This window comes from Notechis scutatus, chromosome 7 (genome assembly GCF_049901735.1).
Source record: "Notechis scutatus isolate UNSWTSFEM ecotype Mainland chromosome 7, rNotScu1.2, whole genome shotgun sequence".
Lineage (NCBI taxonomy): Eukaryota > Metazoa > Chordata > Lepidosauria > Squamata > Elapidae > Notechis > Notechis scutatus.
Window position 1 is genome coordinate 26,934,113 of NC_142015.1, and position 22,948 is coordinate 26,957,060.

Genomic DNA, 22,948 nt, shown 5'->3' on the forward strand with positions numbered 1-22,948 from the left:
TTAACTGTTGTGCCTTTCATCTCCCCTTTGAAAAAGGTCAGGAAGTGAGATAGGGTGATAAAGGCTTTGACCAAAAAGAACGAGGAAGAAGGAACCCGTAAAGAGGACAGACTTTGTGCTGGTGTATTCTGGGCATCAGGATTCGGAGGCATCCAGTAGACTCTTGAAAACCTTCAACCCAACCAAACTAAAAACTACTCTACCCGACTCTATAGTCTCTTCCCCAAACCCCAAAAACTTTAACCTTAGACTGTCTACTATTGACCTCACCCCTTTCCTAAGAGGCCTGTAGGAGGCGTGCATAAGCGCACCAATGTGCCTACCGTCCTTGTCCTATTGTTTCTTTTTATTTTTCTTATATGTATCCATTTCATGTAATCATAACTATGTTTATACTTATACCTATTATCTTGTAAGCAATTGGCAAACCAAATGAAATAAATAAATAAAAATATGGAAAAACTTACGGAACGTTTCTTAAGCTTCGAGGCATCTAGGACACCCTCAAAGGCCACTCATGGATCCCCCAATTCAATAGGGAAAAATCCCATTTTAAAGAAGTGGCTGAAATTTTGCAAGGTCACAGGGGGTGAGACGGCGTCAAATGGGCAGAGCCTCATGAGATTTGGGTCGGATTGTTCCATAGCACCCGGTGCCTGGAAAGGGTTGCTGGCCACTGTCTTAAAATCATGAAGCTTAATAATGGCCATAGCCCTGTACAGTCTTCCAAAGTGCGGAGAGGTTTCCGTTATGTGGATTGGAGCTTCAAGGGGTTGTGCAAACTTGGTTTGGGCTTCATGGAAAAGAGGGTGTAAGGCAGGGTCCAAAAGGACATGAGAAGGCAACTGTGAGAAACCCTTTCCTTTTGATCCACTCTGTGAATCAATTTACTGGGACAGCCAGAAATGGGCAGGAAACCAAAATGCTCCCCAAATAATCAAGACGGAGTTGTGGATCTACCTGGGCTTCCTTGTCCAGAACGCTGACCATTTCTGGAGGGTCTTGCTTGGAGCGACCCCAACTCCCCCTTGTCCTCCTCTCCCAGCCCCCAACCCCAGCTTCTCCTGTCTGGCAGGAAGGGGGTGAAGCCCTTTGGGGCTGGCAATTGGGACGGCTGGCCAGCCAGGCTGGTAAGCAGAGATTTCCCCCATAATGGGGGCTGATCTATTGGCGTCTCCCGCTGTATCTTTCCGGAGGCTCCAGGGAGGTTTTGCAAACGGGCCTCCTGATTTAAAGAATTCCAAGCCTTTGCCGGTATCGATCCGGAGCTTATCTGGCCCTTTAGCTAGAGGCGGCTCTTCTACCAGATGTAACTTAAAGCAAGGCAGAGAGGTATATCAACCCCTTGCTGGCATTAATGAGGGCTGGCAAATGCATTATTTAGAGGGGGAAAAGCCACAGCAGCCTCCTGGCGATCACCGAGACGGGTAGGGACTGTGGCTGGGCTGAGAGCGGTCTGGCCCAGGCACAGCCCCCCGTGCAGGAAATGCATCTGGGGTCCAAGAGTTGGAGGCTTCTAGAGAAATCTGGGGGTGTTTTATGCTTCTTTTTAAAAAAAAAACTCCAGAAATACTTATTTCCAACCCAAACTAAACTAAAAACTACTCTACCCGACTCTATAGTCTCTTCCCCAAACCCCAAAAACTTTAACCTTAGACTGTCTACTATTGACCTCACCCCTTTCCTAAGAGGTCTGTAGGGCGTGCATAAGCGCACCACCATCGTGCCCCACCGTCCCTGTCCTATTGTTTCTCTTATTATTTTATTTTTCTTATATGTACCCATTTCATGTATTCACAACTATGTATACATTTATACTTATTATCTTGTAAACAATTGGCAAATCAAATAAATAAAATAAAATAAATAAATAAAATAAAAGTGAAGCCTTTGGGCAAGATTTCTGGGGAAAATGGAGCCAACTTTCACAGAAAAGGAATTCCATGTTAGCACTTTGTTCCAAAAGATTTTTTGGAATCGTATTACCCTGAGCTCTGGAAATAATGCAGAGAGTGACTTTTTAATATTCTTCCTGAAAAATCTCCACAAGATATTCAGTTCAGGTAAGTGTTTTTAACAGGTAGAAGTAGGTGGAGATAAATAGGTTCCCATTTTAAGTAGAATTGATGATCTCAGACTAATGCGCAGACTAGAACATAAGATTAATATGCTTTTTGCAAATATGTGAACTATGCAAAAGAACTGGATCAAAAATAAGTTTTATGGCCACACGTGTGTAAATATTTTGCTCAGGTAATCTTCTAGATGTTAAAATATGGGTGGTATGACACATTTACAAAAATTCATTTATTGATTAAAAATGCAGGCCAGGGGAACACAAATGGTTGTGTCTATGAAAATTGCATAGCATTTATAGACTGAAAAAGGTGTTTAGAAACTGAAGTAGACACACACACACACACGGCATCCAGTAAAAGAATGTTAAAAAGAAGGCTGTATCTATTCTGTAAAGAGGCCATTTTTATTCCAAAGGTATTGTTGAATTTGTTTCCCTGACGTGAAGAATCACTGCCACAAATCACACTTCAGTTAATGGAGCACAGACTTCAGTGGTGGGGTTTCTAATTGTGCCTGGAGCTCCTGCACTTTAGCAAAACGCAACCCTCTGCAAAACAAGCCAGAAGGTTAGCCACATTAAGGGCACATAGCCAGGGAAATGTTGCCCAAGCATCTTGAAAAAACGGAATTTGGGGTTGATACGCTCCAGGTGACATCAAGGAAGACACCCTGGTTGACATTGGCAGTGGCCCATCCATCTACCACTTCCTCTTCGCCTGCGAGTCCTTCCGGGAGATCATAGCCACCGACTGCACGGACCAGAACCGGGAGGAGATGCAGCGATGGCTGAGGAAGGAGCTGGGGGCTTTTGACTGGACCCCCATCATGAAATATGTCTGTGAGCTGGAGGGAGATGGGTATGGAGAAAGAAGCCACATTGGCCACCTAGCTACCCTTCACATAACAACTTCCCTACTTCTTCTTTGTTTGTTTGTTTGTTTTGTCCTGCTTTCTAGAAGGGCTCATATAATTTACAGGCCGGAGGAAAGAAAAGCCTTTGCATATATTGAATAAAATAGTACAGTTCACACATAAACCAGCGAAGCCCAAAATAAGCAAATGGGATTTCCCATGGAAACCACAGGAGGCCCCTAAAACAGTCAACTGACCAGATGTCTCACCCCAGGCCAATGATGGTCAAACACATCAAGAGTGCACCTCCTTAAGGAAGGTCATATTAACCTAATGTAATAATGGGTGTTTGTTCTCGAACCAATTCTCCCAATGAAGGTTTGGGGAGAAGGGTTGTTGACCTCATGTTGTGTCTTCCCACAGGGAAAAATGGCCAGAGAAGGAAGAGAAAGTCCGAAGAGCCATCAAACAAGTCTTAAAATGCGACGTGACCAAACTGAAGCCTTTGGCTCCGGTGGTTCTTCCTCCTGCAGATTGTTTGATGTCTTCTCTGTGCTTGGAAACGGCTTGCAAAGACTTTCCCAGCTACCAATCTACCCTGAAGCACATCAGCTCCCTGGTAAAACCAGGAGGGCATTTCATCTTATCCATTGTCCTTGAGGAAAACTTCTACATCGTTGGGTGCCATACGTTCTCCAACCTCTACTTAGAGAGACAGGTGGTGGAAGAGGCCGTGAGAGAGGCTGGCTTTGTTATTATTTGGGTTGAAGAGATCAGGTTCAAATTACACTCCTCAGTAACTGATTCTAAGGGAGCATGTATACTCCTTGCTCAGAAGAGCAGTATCTGAGATGAAGTAGCAACTAGAAGCTACCGAGGTTTATTGTTGCCATTATATCGTTAGTCACTTTTCTTTTCTTAAAAATTCCATGTTACCTTAATCCCGGGGTACTTTTGTTTAGTTGTATTGCCCAGTTGTCCCGGTTCAGATGCTATCCACCTCTTTCTTCCTTCCTGCACAAAGCTTAATCCAGCTGAGTCCTCCTCTTTGGGGTGGCCATTTTAAACCACCGTTGCAGTCATCTTCGGGGGGAAAAAGACCAAACCCAGGAGGGGAGATGTGGTTCCCCTCAACCTGGCTTGCGGCTTCCCCTTACTCCATCACCCCTCCAAGGCAGCTTCAGCCCCTAATCGTAATGATTGGGGCTCTCCAACGAAAGAGCACGGACAATAGCCGCAGACAGTCGTGATCTACAATCCGTCAGCGAGGAGGCTCTGCCTTCTTCCCCATTTGTCTCCCTCCTTTATGCAGACTCGGTAGTAAGCTTCTCTCAGATCTAGTTTGGTGAAGACCTTGCCTTTTGACAGGTGGTTTAATAAGTCCTTCATGAGGGGAAGAGGGTCCATGTTTTTTACACATATGGCATTTATGCCCCTATAATCAACACATAATGACAACCCGCCATCTTTCTTTTCTTTGAACAGCACTGGGGCGGCCAACCTAGATTTGGCAGGTTCAATGAAGCCTCTGTCCAAATTGTTATCAATGTATTGCCTCAATTCAGTCATTTCAGCTGGTGTCATGGAGTACATCTTTGGTTTTGGCAGTTTTGCCCCAGGTTCTAACTCTATGGCACAATCAGTGGCTCAATGGGGAGGTAAAGCATTGCATTCCTCTTCATCAAATGCTTCAGCCAAGTCTCTGTATTATTTGGGTACTTGGGGAGTACCTGGAAGAGAGTCCGAGGCGGTGGCTGCTTCTTCAGTTTTTGGACCCATGTTGGGCAGTAGTTTCTTAGTGGGAGGAAGGGGGCAGTGGGCCCATCCCAAATATAACTTTTCATATCCATCCTCCCACTTGATGGTAGGGGCCCATTTATCTAGACAAGCAAGTCCCAATATGATGTATTCTGACATTTTTGGAGCCACTATAAAACATATGAGTTCACAGTGACTGTCCATCTGTAGTTTGATTAACTCTGTCATTTGGAAGGCCAGAACTCCCCCTATTAAAGTTCCATCTACTTGTTCAAACCTGATTGGGCATTTCAGGGGTTTTGTTTTTATACCTAATTGTTCACCGGCCTTTGTTGAGAAACCAATCGGTAAGAGAAACCACAGGGTGGAGCTACCAAGATAGAAATATGATAAAGCTCAGAACTTGAGAGCGGCAACCAGCCAAAGTTTCTGGGGTGATGGAGGAGCCTTTCACCGAGGGAGAGTTCTATGCCAAGAATTTTCTTCCCAAAGTTTATCTGGAAACCTATTATAAAGATAACTTGGATGATGATGACCAGATTCTAGCCTTTCTCCTGAATGGGGCCCACAGAGCATTCACCGTAGGTAAGTGCTGACTTCCTCAATTTTAACTCCAAGGTGAGGGATGCTTCTTGATCAGAGATGGTCAGGAGGGGCCAAGAGGCAGATCTCAGTCATGCTTTCATCGTCATAATTCTGCTGACCATAATCTGCGCCACTTAGACTTTCACTTCAGGGTACAAACAGCCATGAAGTGGATGTAGATTACAAAAGGCAGATGCAGACAGATGTGAAAATGAAATGAAAAACAGTTTCTCCAAACTCTTTCAGATGTGTTTATTTCTTCCTGAGAGAGGGGCAAATGAATGGGGTTGGGAACAGGTTCGTGTTAATTCTAAGAAGGAAAGGGGTTGCCAGGTGATCAAGTGGCCTCTAGGATGCTCTTTGAATGGCTTCTGGTGCTTCTGGTGCTTCTGGGGCAGTTCAGATGGGAAAAAAGGCACTAGTGTGCAGAATAGCAGATACAAAGGACCCAAATCAGCTTGAAAAACCCTGTTTCTGGCTTGATGGGTTCCAGATGGCATCAAGGGAGACACCCTCATCGATCTTGGTACCGGCCCAACCATCTACCAGTTCCTCTCTGCTTGTGAGTCCTTCCGGGAGATCATAGCCAGTGACTACACTGACCAGAACCGGGAGGAGGTGCAGCGATGGCTGAGGAAGGAGCCGGGGGCTTTCGACTGGACTCCCATTGTGAAATATGTCTGTGAGCTGGAAGGAGACAGGTAGGTAGAGGAAGAGTGTAGCTTTTGCTTTGAAAGTCTTTAAGACTATAAGATATATCTAGATTCAACTAGAGAAGGAAACCCAAAATCCAGCACTCTTCTTTCAACTTTGACTAATCTGTCCATGTATGAAAATGTTGCAGGAGAGATTTTGCAACCAGCAGCTTAACAGGAGAATAACCGTGCAGACCAGAAGAACCAAAGGGGACTCTCTCTTTCAGAGACCACGGCCAGCTGCTGCTGAGATAGATGTGCCCATTGTGGTAGCGAAGCAAATTGGCAACAAGTTCACTGTCTCCCCTGGGCAAATGGGAAGTGGAGCATCAATGGCTCAGTCTCTGTTTTAAGTCTTCTGCAGTGCTTCAGAAGGACCTGCAAGGTCATCTCCTCCTCAATGGTCCACATCTTCTTTGGGTCTGGGTGGTTCTTCTTCTCCTGCCGGTTACTCCTGGAGAAAGGCAGTGGGAATCCATGTGCTGCTCAGGGGGAAATTCACTGAAGATACTCATGGACCATTTCCATAGCAACCCTAGGATGCCAGAGAGGAGAATTCATTACGGAGAGGCTGCCATCACCTCTTTCCATTCTCACCTTAAATCATGGAATTTTGGTGATGACATAGGCACACGGGGCTCATTATTAATTCATGGAAATAATTTATAGTGTCTTCTCCACCTGTGAAGTAGGGCGTGCCAAGACAAAGAGATTGGTGACCGCCAACTCTAATCCAGGGTTCCTTGTTCTGGTTGGGAAATTTTGACATCTGAAGCCCAGATATCTTAGGAGCTGCCAAGGCTGAGGAATCCTGCCCTTGCCTTTTGCAGGCTGATACTTGAACCTAGGCAAGAAGGAGAATTCCTGAGAGAAGTCCATTCCTGTTCTTGAAGGACAGCAGACCTGGGAGACCTGGCCTATCTCCATCCATAAAAAGAAGGGAATCTCCAGAGTGACCAAGGTTTGGAGGTAGGCGGGTCATATTCTTCCTGTCTTTATCCCCAGGGAAAAATGGCCAGAGAAGGAAGAGAAAGTCCGAAGAACCGTCAAGCGGTACCTGAAATGCGATGTGACCCAACCCAACCCTTTGGCCCCGTTGGTTCTTCCGCCCGCAGATTGCCTGCTCTCCAGTTTTTGCTTCAATATGGCTTGCAAGGACATCCCCACCTACCAATCGGCTTTCAGGAACATCAGTTCCCTCCTGAAACCAGAGGGGCACCTCCTGTTTTGTTCAACACTTGAGGAGCATTACTACATGGTGGGCCAATGCAAGTTCTCAGCCCTCTACCTGGAGAAGGAGATGGTAGAAGAGGCAGTGACCCAGGCTGGCTTTGTCATCAAGTGGATTGAGGAGATCAGGGTAAAAATTGCCGCTTCTCTATCTGATGGGAAGAAGCTGTGCATCCTCCTTGCCCAGAAATGTAGCCCATGAAAATCAGGCAGTTGCCAACGTAAAACCCAGATGCTTCCCCAGATATTGTAATGAATCTGTTATACCAGTTAGGGAAAGCACACACCACGTGGCTTCTCTGCTCTTCTCTATGCCTTTCCTTGTAGACATGGAATAAAGTGATTGCGTGTTGGTTTCTGCTTTCCTTGTGTTGTGTCTGTCTGTTTTTCTATGTACATGGATTCTCTGTGCATGTGTTGCCCTGGGCTGCCCTCAGACTAGAGGTGGTATTCAGCAGGTTCTGCAGAACCAGTAGCACATATTTTGAATAGTTCGGAGAACCAGCGAGTACCACCTCTGACTGGCGCCACTCTCACCTGTTCTCTGCCTCCCAGCTGATCGGCTGGGTCTCCTTTGGTTGCCTTGCACAGGAGAACAGAGCTGGAAAGCAGGTTAGTGGGGTGGGGAGGGAATGGGGATTTTGCAGTAACCTTCTCCTGCCACGCCCACAGAACCAATAGTAAAAAAAATTGTTTGAATCCCACCACTGCTTCATCCCTGCCGTTTTCGATCTGTCACTCCATTCTTTCTGGCTATCCTGCCACTGGCTGAAGGGCGAATCTCGCTTAGATCAGATCAGATAATATTAGATTTTGCATTCTCACATCAGGGGCAAATTTTGAGAGCTGAAGTCCACTCCTCTTAAAGTTGCCAGGGTTGAGAAAGGCTCATCTACCTGTCCTGGACTGAAATGCTGGAGAGCAATCAAGCAGAAGCGGAAATAGATGCTCCTCCCTAGTTGCTATAATTAGCAGTTCTTTTGGCACCAATAAGGAGGAAACGAGGGAAGGTTGATTAGGGCAAAGATTAGGATGGAACGTGGAATTCAGAATTCACAAAAGAAAGGGAAGAGTGGTTGACCCAAAGAAGCAAGGTGGAATTTGGAGTAGAAGGGAAGACTGGATGAAAAGGGGGCCATGGCAAGAGAATTAGCTTAAGAGGTGGGGTGAAATAAAGCAAAATTCTCCTCCCCCTGTGTGAACGTCTCTCTGTCACTCGCTGCAAAAGAGGGGAAAAACTTTCCTTCAAGAGAAAACCTTCAAGCCCCCACAAACCCCCTTCAAACTCAAACCCGCCCCCCAATTTCACAAAGGAGCCAAAAAGACACCCTGCTCCACAGGGAGATCAGAGCAGGGGGTTAGAGCTGGCTCTTGGAAGACCTGGCCCCAAAGATCCTCTCTTCTCCCATGTTCTCTCCTGCTCTCTGGCAAGAGGAGCCACCCTCCTCCTTCCCCCTCGCTTTCCTTGACGGGAGAGGAAGGGGGCCTTCTACTGCCTGACACTTTTCCTGGAAAAACCACCCGATTGCATAAGAGGGAGATGACAAGTCAGGTCCTGACTTCAAATCACTTGGCACTTGGCAGGGCAAATTGATCACGCTGCAGCCTGCAAAACTGGCCTTCGTTGAGAAACCCATCCGTAAGAGGAATGAAGGGGTGGAGCTACCAAGCTAAGAATATAATCAAGCTCAGGACTTGAGAGGAGCAACCGGCCAAAGAGTTTCTGGGGTGATGGAGGAGCCTTTCACAGAGGGAGAGTTCTATGCCGAGAATTTTCTTCCCAAAGATTATCTGGAAAGCTATTATAAAGTTAACTTGGATGACGACGACCAGATTTTAACCTTTTTCCTGAAAGGGGCCCACAGGGCATTCACTGTAGGTAAGTGCTGACTTTCTCAATTTTGACCCCAAGGTGAGGGAGGCTTCTTGACCAGAGATGGTCAGAGATTAGGGATTCAGCAGAGTGATGGAACAGGGGCAACAACCAACTTTGGGTCTATTGTTTTGGTATGCAAGGCCCTATAGCGGCGTCCAGATGGGAGAAGACTGATGTGGAAATGAAGCCCAAGCAATTGGCTTGTGGAGAAACGTTTTTGCCTGTGTGAACTTCTTCTTGAGGAATGAGCAAATGATTGGGTTGGGAACAGGTTCATGGGAATGCTGAGAAGGAAAGGGGTTGCCAGGTGATCAGGGGGCCTCCAGGATGCTCTTCAAAGGGCTTCTGGTACTTCTGGGGCAGTTCAGATGAGGGAAAATAGATATCAATATGCAGAATAGCAGGTATAAAGGACCCAAAGAAAACTGAAGTTGAAAAACCCTGTTTCTGGCTTGATGGGCTCCAGATGGCATCAAGGGAGACATGCTCATCGACATTGGTACCGGCCCAACCATCTACCAGTTCCTCTCTGCTTGTGAGTCCTTCCGAGAGATCATAGCCAGTGACTACACTGACCAGAACCGGGAGGAGGTGCAGCGATGGCTGAGGAAGGAGCCGGGGCTTTCGACTGGACTCCCATTGTGAAATATGTCTGTGAGCTGGAAGGAGACAGGTAGGTAGAGGAAAGAGTGTAGCTTTTGCTTTGAAAGTCTTTAAGACTATAAGATTTATTTAGATTCAACTAGAGAAGGAAACCCAAAATCCAGCACTCTTCTTTCAACTCTGACTAATCTGTCCATGTATGAAAATGTTGCAGGAGAGATTTTGCAAGCAGGAGCTTAACAGGAGAATAACCGTGCAGACCAGAAGAACCAAAGGGGACTCTCTCTTTCAGAGACCACGGCCAGCTGCGGCTGAGATAGATGTGCCCATTGTGGTAGCAAAGCAAATTGGCAACAAGTTCACTGTCTCCCCTGGGCAAATGGGAAGTGGAGCATCAATGGCTCAGTCTCTGTTTTAAGTCTTCTGCAGTGCTTCAGAAGGACCTGCAAGATCATCTCCTCCTCAATGGTCCCTGTCTTCTTTGGGTCTGGGTGGTTCTTCTTCTCCTGCCGGTTACTCCTGGAGAAAGGCAGTGGGAATCCATGTGCTGCTCAGGGGGAAATTCACTGAAGATACTCATGGACCATTTCCATAGCAACCCTAGGATGCCAGAGAGGAGAATTCATTACGGAGAGGCTGCCATCACCTCTTTCCATTCTCACCTTAAATCATGGAATTTTGGTGATGACATAGGCACACGGGGCTCATTATTAATTCATGGAAATAATTTATAGTGTCTTCTCCACCTGTGAAGTAGGGCGTGCCAAGACAAAGAGATTGGTGACCGCCAACTCTAATCCAGGGTTCCTTGTTCTGGTTGGGAAATTTTGGCATCTGAAGCCTTCTTGCCCAGAAATGTAGCCCATGAAAATCAGGCAGTTGCCAACGTAAAACCCAGATGCTTCCCCAGATATTGTAATGAATCTGTTATACCAGTTAGGGAAAGCACACACCACGTGGCTTCTCTGCTCTTCTCTATGCCTTTCCTTGTAGACATGGAATAAAGTGATTGTGTGTTGGTTTCTGCTTTCCTTGTGTTGTGTCTGTCTGTTTTTCTATGTACATGGATTCTCTGTGCATGTGTTGCCCTGGGCTGCCCTCAGACTAGAGGTGGTATTCAGCAGGTTCTGCAGAACCAGTAGCACATATTTTGAATAGTTCGGAGAACCAGCAAGTACCACCTCTGTCTGGCGCCACTCTCACCTGTTCTCTGCCTCCCAGCTGATCGGCTGGGTCTCCTTTGGTTGCCTTGCACAGGAGAACAGAGCTGGAAAGCAGGTTAGTGGGGTGGGGAGGGAATGGGGATTTTGCAGTAACCTTCTCCTGCCACGCCCACAGAACCAATAGTAAAAGAAATTGTTTGAATCCCACCACTGCTTCATCCCTGCCGTTTTTGATCTGTCACTCCATTCTTTCTGGCTATCCTGCCACTGGCTGAAGGGCGAATCTCGCTTAGATCAGATCAGATAATATTAGATTTTGCATTCTCACATCAGGGGCAAATTTTGAGAGCTGAAGTCCACTCCTCTTAAAGTTGCCAGGGTTGAGAAAGGCTCATCTACCTGTCCTGGACTGAAATGCTGGAGAGCAATCAAGCAGAAGCGGAAATAGATGCTCCTCCCTAGTTGCTATAATTAGCAGTTCTTTTGGCACCAATAAGGAGGAAACGAGGGGAAGGTTGATTAGGGCAAAGATTAGGATGGAACGTGGAATTCAGAATTCACAAAAGAAAGGGAAGAGTGGTTGACCCAAAGAAGCAAGGTGGAATTTGGAGTAGAAGGGAAGACTGGATGAAAAGGGGGCCATGGCAAGAGAATTAGCTTAAGAGGTGGGGTGAAATAAAGCAAAATTCTCCTCCCCCTGTGTGAACGTCTCTCTGTCACTCGCTGCAAAAGAGGGGAAAAACTTTCCTTCAAGAGAAAACCTTCAAGCCCCCACAAACCCCCTTCAAACTCAACCCCCCAATTTCACAAAGGAGCCAAAAGACACCCTGCTCCACAGGGAGATCAGAGCAGGGGGTTAGAGCTGGCTCTTGGAAGACCTGGCCCCAAAGATCCTCTCCTCTCCCATGTTCTCTCCTGCTCTCTGGCAAGAGGAGCCACCCTCCTCCTTCCCCCTCGCTTTCCTTGACGGGAGAGGAAGGGGGCCTTCTACTGCCTGACACTTTTCCTGGAAAAACCACCCGATTGCATAAGAGGGAGATGACAAGTCAGGTCCTGACTTCAAATCACTTGGCACTTGGCAGGGCAAATTGATCACGCTGCAGCCTGCAAAACTGGCCTTCGTTGAGAAACCCATCCGTAAGAGGAATGAAGGGGTGGAGCTACCAAGCTAAGAATATAATCAAGCTCAGGACTTGAGAGGAGCAACCGGCCAAAGAGTTTCTGGGGTGATGGAGGAGCCTTTCACAGAGGGAGAGTTCTATGCCGAGAATTTTCTTCCCAAAGATTATCTGGAAAGCTATTATAAAGTTAACTTGGATGACGACTTAATTATTAAGTCGTTATTATTAAGTTAATTATAAAGTTAACTTGGATGACGACCAGATTTTAACCTTTTTCCTGAAAGGGGCCCACAGGGCATTCACTGTAGGTAAGTGCTGACTTTCTCAATTTTGACCCCAAGGTGAGGGAGGCTTCTTGATCAGAGATGGTCAGAGATTAGGTATCTCTGGTTGGGAAATTTTGGCATCTGAAGCCCAGATATCTTAGGAGCTGCCAAGGCTGAGGAATCCTGCCCTTGGCTTTTGCAGGCTGATACTTGAACCTAGGCAAGAAGGAGAATTCCTGAGAGAAGGCCATTCCTGTTCTTGAAGGACAGCAGACCTGGGAGTCCTGGCCTATCTCCATCCATAAAAAGAAGGGAATCTCCAGAGTGACCAAGGTTTGGAGGTAGGCAGGTCATATTCTTCCTGTCTTTATCCCCAGGGAAAAATGGCCAGAGAAGGAAGAGAAAGTCCGAAGAACCGTCAAGCGGTACCTGAAATGCGATGTGACCCAACCCAACCCTTTGGCCCCGCTGGTTCTTCCGCCCGCAGATTGCCTGTTCTCCACCCTGTGCTTTGATGGGGCTTGCAAGGACATCCCCACCTACCAATCAGCTTTCAGGAACATCAGTTCCCTCCTGAAACCAGGGGGGCACCTCCTGTTTTGTTCAACACTTGAGGAGCATTACTACATGGTGGGCCAACAAAAGTTCTCAGCCCTCTACCTGGAGAAGGAGATGGTAGAAGAGGCAGTGAGACAGGCTGGCTTTGTCATCAAGTGGATTGAGGAGACCAGGATCAACATCCCCCCTTCTCTAGCTGATGGGAAGAAGCTGTGCATCCTTCTAGCCCAGAAATGTAGCCCATGAAAATCAGGCAGTTGCCAACGTAACACCCAGATGCTTCCCCAGATATTGTAATGAATCTGTTATACCAGTTAGGGAAAGCACACACCACGTGGCTTCTCTGCTCTTCTCTATGCCTTTCCTTGTAGGCATGGAATAAAGTGATTGCGTGTTGGTTTCTGCTTTCCTTGTGTTGTGTCTCTCCGTTTTCTATGTACATGGTGTCAGTGTTCCAGGGAACCTCCACTCCAATCAGTAACTCTGAGACAGGCATCATCTCAAAAGTACCTTTATTAGAATAGCACCTGGCACATCTGTAAAATCTCAGCACTAAAACTTTCCTGGACTTCCTATAGTGTCCCAAACTGCAAACCATCCCCCTTTCCCTCATCATCACATCACATAAACCAATCCCAAAGTAAGTTCCTTTTTGTTCCTGCGCCACACTCTGTAACCTTGAACTAACAAAAAAAAATTTATTTTGTCTACTAAGAGCTACTCAATGAAAATTACACCCCTCCCACTTTCTCAAGCAATGTGGCAGCATTGAATAAGGTTTCCAAAGCTGACAGGGCCCATGGCAAGAGAATTAGCTTAAAGGGTGGGGGGAAATCAAGCAAAAGTCCCCTCCTCTGTGTGTGTGTTTGTGTGTGTGTGTGTGTGTGTGTGTGCCTCTCTTTGTCACTCCCTGCAAAAGAGGGAAAGGAAGATGGCTGGACAGGAATCCAAAAAATACAAGGCTCGACTGCCTGGAAGAATTATAATGCTGCTCTCCAGCACAGGAGTTAGGAAGAAAAGGAGAACAGAAAAAACTTTGCTTCAGAGAAAACCTTCAAGCCCCCACAAACCCCCTTCAAACTCAACCCCCCCCCCCCCAATTTCACAGAGGAGCCAAAAAGACACCCTGCTCCACAGGGAGATCAGAGCAGGGGTTAGAGCTGGCTCTTGGAAGACCTGGCCCCAAAGATCCTCTCCTCTCCCATGTTCTCTCCTGCTCTCTGGCAAGAGGAGCCACCCTCCTCCTTCCCCGCTCGCTTTCCTTGACGGGAGAGGAAGGGGGCCTTCTGTTGCCTCTTTTCCAGGGAAAACAATAAGATAATGCATAAGAGGGAGAGGACAAGTCAGGTCCTGGCTTCAAATCACTTGGCACTTGGCAGGGCAAATTGATCATGCTGCAGCCTGCAACACTGCCCTTTGTTCAGAAACCCATCCGTAAGAGGAATGAAGGGGTGGAGCTACCAAGCTCAGAACTTGAGAGGAGCAACCGGCCAAAGAGTTTCTGGGGTGATGGAGGAGCCTTTCACAGAGGGAGAGTTCTATGCCGAGAATTTTCTTCCCAAAGATTATCTGGAAAGCTATTATAAAGTTAACTTGGATGACGACGACCAGATTTTAACCTTTTTCCTGAAAGGGGCCCATAGGGCATTCACTGTAGGTAAGTGCTGACTTTCTCAATTTTGACCCCAAGGTGAGGGAGGCTTCTTGACCAGAGATGGTCAGAGATTAGGGATTCAGCAGAGTGGTGGAACAGGGGCAACAACCAACTTTGGGTCTATTGTTTTGGTATGCAAGGCCCTACAGCGGCGTCCAGATGGGAGAAGACTGATGTGGAAATGAAGCCCAAGCAATTGGCTTGTGGAGAAACGTTTTTGCCTGTGTGAACTTCTTCTTGAGGAATGAGCAAATGATTGGGTTGGGAACAGGTTCATGGGAATGCTGAGAAGGAAAGGGGTTGCCAGGTGATCAGGGGGCCTCCAGGATGCTCTTCAAAGGGCTTCTGGTACTTCTGGGGCAGTTCAGATGAGGGAAAATAGGTATCAATATGCAGAATAGCAGGTATAAAGGACCCAAAGAAAACTGAAGTTGAAAAACCCTGTTTCTGGCTTGATGGGCTCCAGATGGCATCAAGGGAGACATGCTCATCGACATTGGTACCGGCCCAACCATCTACCAGTTCCTCTCTGCTTGTGAGTCCTTCCGAGAGATCATAGCCAGTGACTACACTGACCAGAACCGGGAGGAGGTGCAGCGATGGCTGAGGAAGGAGCCGGGGGCTTTCGACTGGACTCCCATTGTGAAATATGTCTGTGAGCTGGAAGGAGACAGGTAGGTAGAGGAAGAGTGTAGCTTTTGCTTTGAAAGTCTTTAAGACTATAAGATTTATTTAGATTCAACTAGAGAAGGAAACCCAAAATCCAGCACTCTTCTTTCAACTTTGACTAATCTGTCCATGTATGAAAATGTTGCAGGAGAGATTTTGCAAGCAGGAGCTTAACAGGAGAATAACCGTGCAGACCAGAAGAACCAAAGGGGACTCTCTCTTTCAGAGACCACGGCCAGCTGCGGCTGAGATAGATGTGCCCATTGTGGTAGCAAAGCAAATTGGCAACAAGTTCACTGTCTCCCCTGGGCAAATGGGAAGTGGAGCATCAATGGCTCAGTCTCTGTTTTAAGTCTTCTGCAGTGCTTCAGAAGGACCTGCAAGGTCATCTCCTCCTCAATGGTCCACGTCTTCTTTGGGTCTGGGTGGTTCTTCTTCTCCTGCCGGTAACTCCTGGAGAAAGGCAGTGGGAATCCATGTGCTGCTCAGGGGGAAATTCACTGAAGATACACATGGACCATTTCCATAGCAACCCTAGGATGCCAGAGAGGAGAATTCATTACGGAGAGGCTGCCATCACCTCTTTCCATTTTCACCTTAAATCATGGAATTTTGGTGATGACATAGGCACACGGGGCTCATTATTAATTCATGGAAATAATTTATAGTGTCTTCTCCACCTGTGAAGTAGGGCGTGCCAAGACAAAGAGATTGGTGACCGCCAACTCTAATCCAGGGTTCCTTGTTCTGGTTGGGAAATTTTGGCATCTGAAGCCCAGATATCTTAGGAGCTGCCAAGGCTGAGGAATCCTGCCCTTGCCTTTTGCAGGCTGATACTTGAACCTAGGCAAGGAGGAGAATTCCTGAGAGAAGTCCATTCCTGTTCTTGAAGGACAGCAGACCTGGGAGACCTGGCCTATCTCCATCCATAAAAAGAAGGGAATCTCCAGAGTGACCAAGGTTTGGAGGTAGGCAGGTCATATTCTTCCTGTCTTTATCCCCAGGGAAAAATGGCCAGAGAAGGAAGAGAAAGTCCGAAGAACCGTCAAGCGGTACTTGAAATGCGATGTGACCCAACCCAACCCTTTGGCCCCGTTGGTTCTTCTGCCCGCAGATTGCCTGCTCTCCACCCTGTGCTTTGATGGGGCTTGCAAGGACATCCCCACCTACCAATCGGCATTCAGGAACATCAGTTCCCTCCTGAAACCAGGGGGGCACCTCCTGCTTTATTCAACCCTTGAAGGGTACTACTACATGGTGGGCCAACGCAAGTTCTCAGCCCTCTACCTGGAGAAGGAGATGGTAGAAGAGGCAGTGAGACAGGCTGGCTTTGTCATCAAGTGGATTGAGGAGACCAGGATCAACATCCCCCCTTCTCTAGCTGATGGGAAGAAGCTGTGCATCCTTCTTGCCCAGAAATGTAGCCCATGAAAATCAGGCAGTTGCCAACGTAAAACCCAGATGCTTCCCCAGATATTGTAATGAATCTGTTATACCAGTTAGGGAAAGCACACACCACGTGGCTTCTCTGCTCTTCTCTATGCCTTTCCTTGTAGGCATGGAATAAAGTGATTGCGTGTTGGTTTCTGCTTTCCTTGTGTTGTGTCTCTCTGCTTTCTATGTGCAGGGATTCTCTGTGCACGTATTGCCCTGGGCTGCTCTCAGCCTAGACGTGGTATTCAGCTGGTTGTGACCAGTTCTTGAGAACCGGTAGCCCTGCACAGGAGAACAGAGCTGGAAAGCAGATTAGTTGGGTGGGAAGGGAATGGGGATTTTGCAGTATCTTTCCCCTGCCACACCTAACCAGCCATGCACCGCCAAGCCACACCATTCCCACCACGCCATGCCCACAGAACCAGTAGTAAAAATTTTGAATCCCACCACTGCCTCATCCCTCCCTTTTTTGATCTGTCACTCCATTCTTCCTGGCTACCCTGCCACTGGCTGAAGGGCGAATCTCGCTGAGATCAGATCAGATAATATTAGATTTTGCATTCTCACATCAGGGGCAAATCCTGAGAGTTGAAGTCCACTCCTCTTAAAGTTGCCAGGGTTGAGAAAGGCTCATCTATCTGTCCTGGACTGAAGAGCTAGAGAGCCATCAAGCAGAAGCGGAATTAGATGCTTCTCCCTAGTTGCTATAATTAACAGCTCTTTCGGCACCACTCTGTAGCCTGCAGCATGGGCCTTTGTTAAGAAACCAATCCATAAGAGAAACCACGGGGTGGAGCTAACCAAGATAAAAATATGATCAAGCTCAGAACTTGAGAAGAGCAGCCAGCCAAAGATTTTCTGTGGTGATGGAGGAGCCTTTCACAGAGGGAGAGTTCTATAACGAGTATTTTCTTCCCAAAGATTATCTGGAAAGCTATTATAAAGTTAACTTGGATGAAGATGATGACCAGGTTTTAATCTCATTCCTGAAAGGGGCCCACAGGGCATTCACCATAGGTAAGTGCTGACTTTCTCAATTTTAACCCCAAGGTGAGGGGTGATTCTTTTTATTTTTAATAAAAAAATTATTTTTTAAGACAAACATTTACAGACAAAACGTAAAAACATAAAACCATCTTCCAGTCATATACATACAGTGTGTCAGTTGGTTGCAAATCTTTTGTGCTATCCTTTCATAGTCCTTACTCATAGGTTATATAGGTTCTCACATTGTCAATCTAACATATGCTTATATATTTATCAGTTATTAATCATTCATTTGATTAAACTATTATTCCATCATTTTATATGAGATATTCTAGATTTTATTATACATTTATATTATGCATTCGTCCAATGGCTATATATTTTTGTATTATGTTCTATACCAATCTATTAGTTTTCTATTATAAAATTTCTTAGTCTATTTCATTACCATGTCTTTTTATCTAACCATTGATAAAATAAGTCCCATATCATATAAAATTGTTTATCTTCTTGTTCTCTAATTTCAAATGTCAATTTACTCATTTCAGCACAGTCCATAATTTTCTTAATAACTTCCTCCTGCATAGGCATTTTTTCATTTTTCCAATTCTTAGCAAATACAATTCTAGCCACTGTCAAAACATTTACAATCAAATATTTCAATTCTTTATTGTATATTTCCGGTATAATTCCCAATAAAAATATCTCTGGTTTAGTCTATGTGTTGTTTTATCATGTGAAGGAGGCTTCTTGATCAGAGATGCCAAGGAGAAGCCAAGAGGCACAACGCAAGCTCATTTGTTCATATTCATGCTAGGAAATATTGCATCCAGTTTTGGTCACCATGATATAAAATAGGTGTTGGGACTCTAGAAAGAGAGCATAGAAGAGCAACAAAGATGATTGGGGGGTTGGAGGCTAAAACATATGAGAATGGTTGCAGGAATCTGGTAGGTCTAATCTAGCGACAAGGAAGGCTAGAGGTGACATGATAAAAGTGTTCCGATAGGTGAGGGGCCACCACAAGGAATAAGGGTCAGGCTATTTTCCACTGTACCGAAAAGCAGAGCACGAAACAATGGATGGGAATTAATCAAGGAGAGAAGCAACCCGGAATTAAGGAGGAATTCTCTAACAGTTCGTCAGTGGAACGGGTTGCCTTCAGAAGTTATCGGTGCTCCATCACTGGAGGGTTTTAGGAAGAGATTGGACAGCCATTTGTCCAGAATGATAGAGGGTCTTCTGCGTGTCCAGGAGGATGACAAGACCTCCAAGAGGTTTCCAAAACTTTTATTCTGTTATATTCACAATTCTGCTGGTTATAACTTGCACCATTCAGATGTCCTCTTCAGGGTAGAAACAGCTACACGGTGGAAATAGCTTACAAGAGGCACATGCCAAAACATGACTTGACCTTTTATAGAATGGAATAAAATGGAATGGGACAGAACAGAATTCTTTATTGGTTAAGTGTAATTGGACACACAAAGAATTGGTCCCTGGTGCAGAAGCTCTCAGTGTATATACAAAAAACAAGGCAATAGGTCATCGATATCATAGATCATAGTTACAATCATTAATCATGAAATGCAACAAGTGACAAATCATAGATACCAATAGGAGAAGGTATTAGGGAAGATGAGAAAGGTGAGAAGAAGAATATCAATACAGCCTACTACATGGGTAAATATCTTTAGTCCTAAGGCAGTATTGTGGAAATTAAGTGTTTAGCAGAGTGACAGCACAGGAGCAATAACTAACTTTGGGTCTATTGTTTTGGCATGCAATGCCCTTTCCTGGCGTCCAGATGGGAGAAGTCTAAACAGTTTACAGACTGATGTGGAAATGAAGCCCAAGCAATTGGCTTGTGGACAAAAGTTTTTGCCTGTGTGAACTTCTTCTTGAGGAATGAGCAAATGATTGGGTTGGGAACAGGTTCATGGGAATGCTGAGAAGGAAAGGGGTTGCCAGGTGATCAGGGGGCCTCCAGGATGCTCTTCAAAGGGCTTCTGGTGCTTCTGGGGCAGTTCAGATGGGGGAAAATAGGTATCAATATGCAGAATAGCAGATATAAAGGACCCAAAGAAAACTGAAGTTGAAAAACCCTGTATTTCGCTTGATGGGCTCCAGATGGCATCAAGGGAGACATGCTCATCGACATTGGTACCGGCCCAACCATCTACCAGTTCCTCTCTGCTTGTGAGTCCTTCCGGGAGATCATAGCCAGTGACTACACTGACCAGAACCGGGAGGAGGTGCAGCGATGGCTGAGGAAGGAGCCGGGGGCTTTCGACTGGACTCCCATTGTGAAATATGTCTGTGAGCTGGAAGGAGACAGGTAGGTCGAGGAAGAATGGAGCTTTTCCTTTGAAAGTCTTTAAGACTATAAGATTTATTTAGATTCAACTAGAGAAGGAAACCCAAAATCCAGCACTCTTCTTTCAACTCTGACTAATCTGTCCATGTATGAAAATGTTGCAGGAGAGATTTTGCAACCAGCAGCTTAACAGGAGAATAACCGTGCAGACCAGAAGAACCAAAGGGGACTCTCTCTTTCAGAGACCACGGCCAGCTGCGGCTGAGATAGATGTGCCCATTGTGGTAGCGAAGCAAATTGGCAACAAGTTCACTGTCTCCCCTGGGCAAATGGGAAGTGGAGCATCAATGGCTCAGTCTCTGTTTTAAGTCTTCTGCAGTGCTTCAGAAGGACCTGCAAGGTCATCTCCTCCTCAATGGTCCACGTCTTCTTTGGGTCTGGGTGGTTCTTCTTCTCCTGCCGGTAACTCCTGGAGAAAGGCAGTGGGAATCCATGTGCTGCTCAGGGGGAAATTCACTGAAGATACTCATGGACCATTTCCATAGCAACCCTAGGATGCCAGAGAGGAGAATTCATTACGGAGAGGCTGCCATCACCTCTTTCCATTCTCACCTTAAATCATGGAATTTTGGTGATGACATAGGCACACGGGGCTCATTATTAATTCATGGAAATAATTTATAGTGTCTTCTCCACCTGTGAAGTAGGGCGTGCCAAGACAAAGAGATTGGTGACCGCCAACTCTAATCCAGGGTTCCTTGTTCTGGTTGGGAAATTTTGGCATCTGAAGCCCACATATCTTAGGAGCTGCCAAGGCTGAGGAATCCTGCCCTTGCCTTTTGCAGGCTGATACTTGAACCTAGGCAAGAAGGAGAATTCCTGAGAGAAGGCCATTCCTGTTCTTGAAGGACAGCAGACCTGGGAGACCTGGCCTATCTCCATCCATAAAAAGAAGGGAATCTCTAGAGTGACCAAGGTTTGGAGGTAGGCGGGTCATATTCTTCCTGTCTTTATCCCCAGGGAAAAATGGCCAGAGAAGGAAGAGAAAGTCCGAAGAACTGTCAAGCGATACCTGAAATGCGATGTGACCCAACCCAACCCTTTGGCCCCGCTGGTTCTTCCTCCTGCAGATTGCCTGCTCTCCACCCTGTGCTTCGATGGGGCTTGCAAGGACATCCCCACCTACCAATCGGCATTCAGGAACATCAGTTCCCTCCTAAAACCAGGTGGGCACCTTCTCTTCCATTCAACGATTGAGGAACATTACTACATGGTGGGCCAACACAAATTCTCCACCCTCTACCTGGAGAAGGAGATGGTAGAAGAGGCAGTGAGACAGGCTGGCTTTGTCATCAAGTGGATTGAGGAGACCAGGGTGAACATCCCCGCTTCTCTAGCTGATGGGAAGAAGCTGTGCATCTTTCTTGCCCAGAAATGTAGCCCATGAAAATCAGGCAGTTGCCAACGTAAAACCCAGATGCTTCCCCAGTTATTGTAATGAATCTGTTATACCAGTTAGGGAAAGCACACACCACGTGGCTTCTCTGCTCTTCTCTATGCCTTTCCTTGTAGACATGGAATAAAGTGATTGCGTGTTGGTTTCTGCTTTCCTTGTGTTGTGTCTGTCTGTTTTTCTATGTACATGGATTCTCTGTGCATGTGTTGCCCTGGGCTGCCCTCAGCCTTGCCCTTTCTGAGATGGCACTCCGTTCTTCCTGGCTACCCTGCCACTGGCTGAGGGGCGAATCCCTCATTGCCTCCAGCAGCTGCTCTTCTGCCAGTCAGAGCTACCTATCCCTCTCACTCTGCTTCCCCAATTAGCAGCAAGGCTGAGCCAGCTCAGAGCAGAGGCAGGATCACCCAAGGGGCTACCCCTGGTGGCTGGGAGGTCAGGGAGCAGCTTCCTTCAGCCCTCTTGATCTCATCCCTTTCTTTTCTGCTCAGTGTCCCACCTCTAAATGTCCTCCCACCCACATCTGGATCTTGAGGAGTTGGGTAAAACATATTGCACTCTGGTTCTTTGGCCAGGCAGGGACTCCGTCAGAGTTTGTCCGGTTGTGGGGTCTTTCCAGGATACAGGGGAGGCTGGTTTGCAAAGCAGCTGCATGCCAGAGCTGTTTTAAGCTGGTGAACCAATCCCCGGCTCCACTTTGATAGTAGGTCCCTTTGGCACAGGTCAGGCTGCCTACAAAATTGTGGCACAAGTGAGGACAAGGAACCACAGCTGGCAAAGCGGCAGAACAAGGTAGTACTCGTGCCCAGAAGAGGCACCTGGTTGGCAAGCACTTTTGTGCCATGGGAGAAAAACAATGGGTTGGTACAGAGCTGAGCTATCTGGGCATATCTGAGCTGCTACACATTTTGCTCCTCACATAAAGATTTGCTTCTGCATGTTAGTAGAATTCCTGAATGGACTTAGCAGCTCATTCTTAGTAGAGGTTCTGAAGGCATGTCCAAAAGTCACCTCCATGCCTTCAGGGCCCGAAAGAGTCTTCTGCAGAATGGTGTCTTCAGAATGGGGGAAGGGTGGCATCATGTGCGCTATTTGAAGGATCTATGTTGGGAAGAAGAGGTCTGAATCTCTCTTGAGGCTAAATGGGAGAGATGAACCTGCAGAAGGTGGTCTTCCATTTATTTGCTAGAGGCTCATTGGGGTCATTCGGCTTACTTGATGCAACTTTAGAGACTATATGAGCCCATATAAGGAAATCAGGAGAGAGATGATCATTACTCCCAAGTTCGTGCCCTGCCATCGTTGTGCTTCTAGCAGGAAGAAGACATTGAGTGGGTGGGTGGCAGAAGTGGTCGCAGAAGAAGAAGCACCAATATCACAAGACCCATTTTTGCTAGATTTCCCTTATTTGGAAGACAAGAGATGGTTTAATGCTCTTGGAACCCAAAATGTTTCTGAGAACAGAGAAGGCATTCAGGAGAACAGAGGACATTCTTCAGATTTTTCAGGGAAAAATTCCGCCCAGAATTTGTCCTATTTGATCAGTTTAGAGTGTTGGCTTTGAAGAACAGTTCAAACAGGGTCAGGGCAGCCCAGGACATAAACTATTTTGGCTTGGGAGTGTATCTCTAAGGATCAGATAATATCG

The 22,948-nt window shown here is 46.5% G+C and overlaps 3 protein-coding genes and 2 pseudogenes across 5 annotated transcripts; all 5 read left to right on the forward strand.

Annotated features, from left to right (window-relative positions):
- Positions 1–1,912: 1,912 nt before the first annotated feature.
- Positions 1,913–3,827, forward strand: LOC113431052 (nicotinamide N-methyltransferase-like; annotated as a pseudogene). The gene is made up of 3 exons (XR_015750387.1): positions 1,913–2,063; positions 2,729–2,936; positions 3,355–3,827. The product of XR_015750387.1 is annotated as a nicotinamide N-methyltransferase-like (transcript).
- Positions 3,828–5,126: 1,299 nt separating this feature from the next.
- Positions 5,127–7,537, forward strand: LOC148130069 (nicotinamide N-methyltransferase-like). Its single transcript, XM_087970214.1, has 3 exons — positions 5,127–5,274; positions 5,768–5,975; positions 6,975–7,537. Exons 1-3 carry the CDS (start codon positions 5,127–5,129, stop codon positions 7,399–7,401), a joined length of 783 nt encoding a protein of 260 aa, XP_087826340.1. The 3' UTR covers positions 7,402–7,537.
- Positions 7,538–8,612: 1,075 nt separating this feature from the next.
- LOC148130070 (nicotinamide N-methyltransferase-like) lies at positions 8,613–13,191 on the forward strand (annotated as a pseudogene). The gene is made up of 3 exons (XR_015750311.1): positions 8,613–9,078; positions 9,542–9,748; positions 12,606–13,191. The product of XR_015750311.1 is annotated as a nicotinamide N-methyltransferase-like (transcript).
- A 1,048-nt stretch (positions 13,192–14,239) lies between these two features.
- On the forward strand, positions 14,240–16,698 carry LOC148130071 (nicotinamide N-methyltransferase-like). The gene is made up of 3 exons (XM_087969765.1): positions 14,240–14,443; positions 14,907–15,114; positions 16,114–16,698. The coding sequence occupies exons 1-3, from the start codon at positions 14,296–14,298 to the stop codon at positions 16,538–16,540; spliced, it is 783 nt and encodes a 260-aa protein (XP_087825891.1). The 5' UTR covers positions 14,240–14,295; the 3' UTR covers positions 16,541–16,698.
- A 385-nt stretch (positions 16,699–17,083) lies between these two features.
- On the forward strand, positions 17,084–21,453 carry LOC148130072 (nicotinamide N-methyltransferase-like). Its single transcript, XM_087969768.1, has 3 exons — positions 17,084–17,560; positions 19,661–19,868; positions 20,868–21,453. The coding sequence occupies exons 1-3, from the start codon at positions 17,410–17,412 to the stop codon at positions 21,292–21,294; spliced, it is 786 nt and encodes a 261-aa protein (XP_087825894.1). The 5' UTR covers positions 17,084–17,409; the 3' UTR covers positions 21,295–21,453.
- Positions 21,454–22,948: the final 1,495 nt, after the last annotated feature.

What these genes read in the sequence shown, in the direction of transcription:
- LOC148130069 (XM_087970214.1), top strand. Translation starts at nt 5,127, where the DNA reads ATGGAGGAGCCTTTCACCGAGGGAGAGTTCTATGCCAAGAATTTTCTT. An exon ending in CCACAGAGCATTCACCGTAG is followed by an intron (nt 5,275 to 5,767) that starts GTAAGTGCTGAC and finishes GATGGGTTCCAG; the next exon opens with ATGGCATCAAGGGAGACACC. An exon ending in TGTGAGCTGGAAGGAGACAG is followed by an intron (nt 5,976 to 6,974) that starts GTAGGTAGAGGA and finishes CTTTATCCCCAG; the next exon opens with GGAAAAATGGCCAGAGAAGG.
- LOC148130071 (XM_087969765.1), top strand. Translation starts at nt 14,296, where the DNA reads ATGGAGGAGCCTTTCACAGAGGGAGAGTTCTATGCCGAGAATTTTCTT. An exon ending in CCATAGGGCATTCACTGTAG is followed by an intron (nt 14,444 to 14,906) that starts GTAAGTGCTGAC and finishes GATGGGCTCCAG; the next exon opens with ATGGCATCAAGGGAGACATG. An exon ending in TGTGAGCTGGAAGGAGACAG is followed by an intron (nt 15,115 to 16,113) that starts GTAGGTAGAGGA and finishes CTTTATCCCCAG; the next exon opens with GGAAAAATGGCCAGAGAAGG.
- LOC148130072 (XM_087969768.1), top strand. Translation starts at nt 17,410, where the DNA reads ATGGAGGAGCCTTTCACAGAGGGAGAGTTCTATAACGAGTATTTTCTT. An exon ending in CCACAGGGCATTCACCATAG is followed by an intron (nt 17,561 to 19,660) that starts GTAAGTGCTGAC and finishes GATGGGCTCCAG; the next exon opens with ATGGCATCAAGGGAGACATG. An exon ending in TGTGAGCTGGAAGGAGACAG is followed by an intron (nt 19,869 to 20,867) that starts GTAGGTCGAGGA and finishes CTTTATCCCCAG; the next exon opens with GGAAAAATGGCCAGAGAAGG.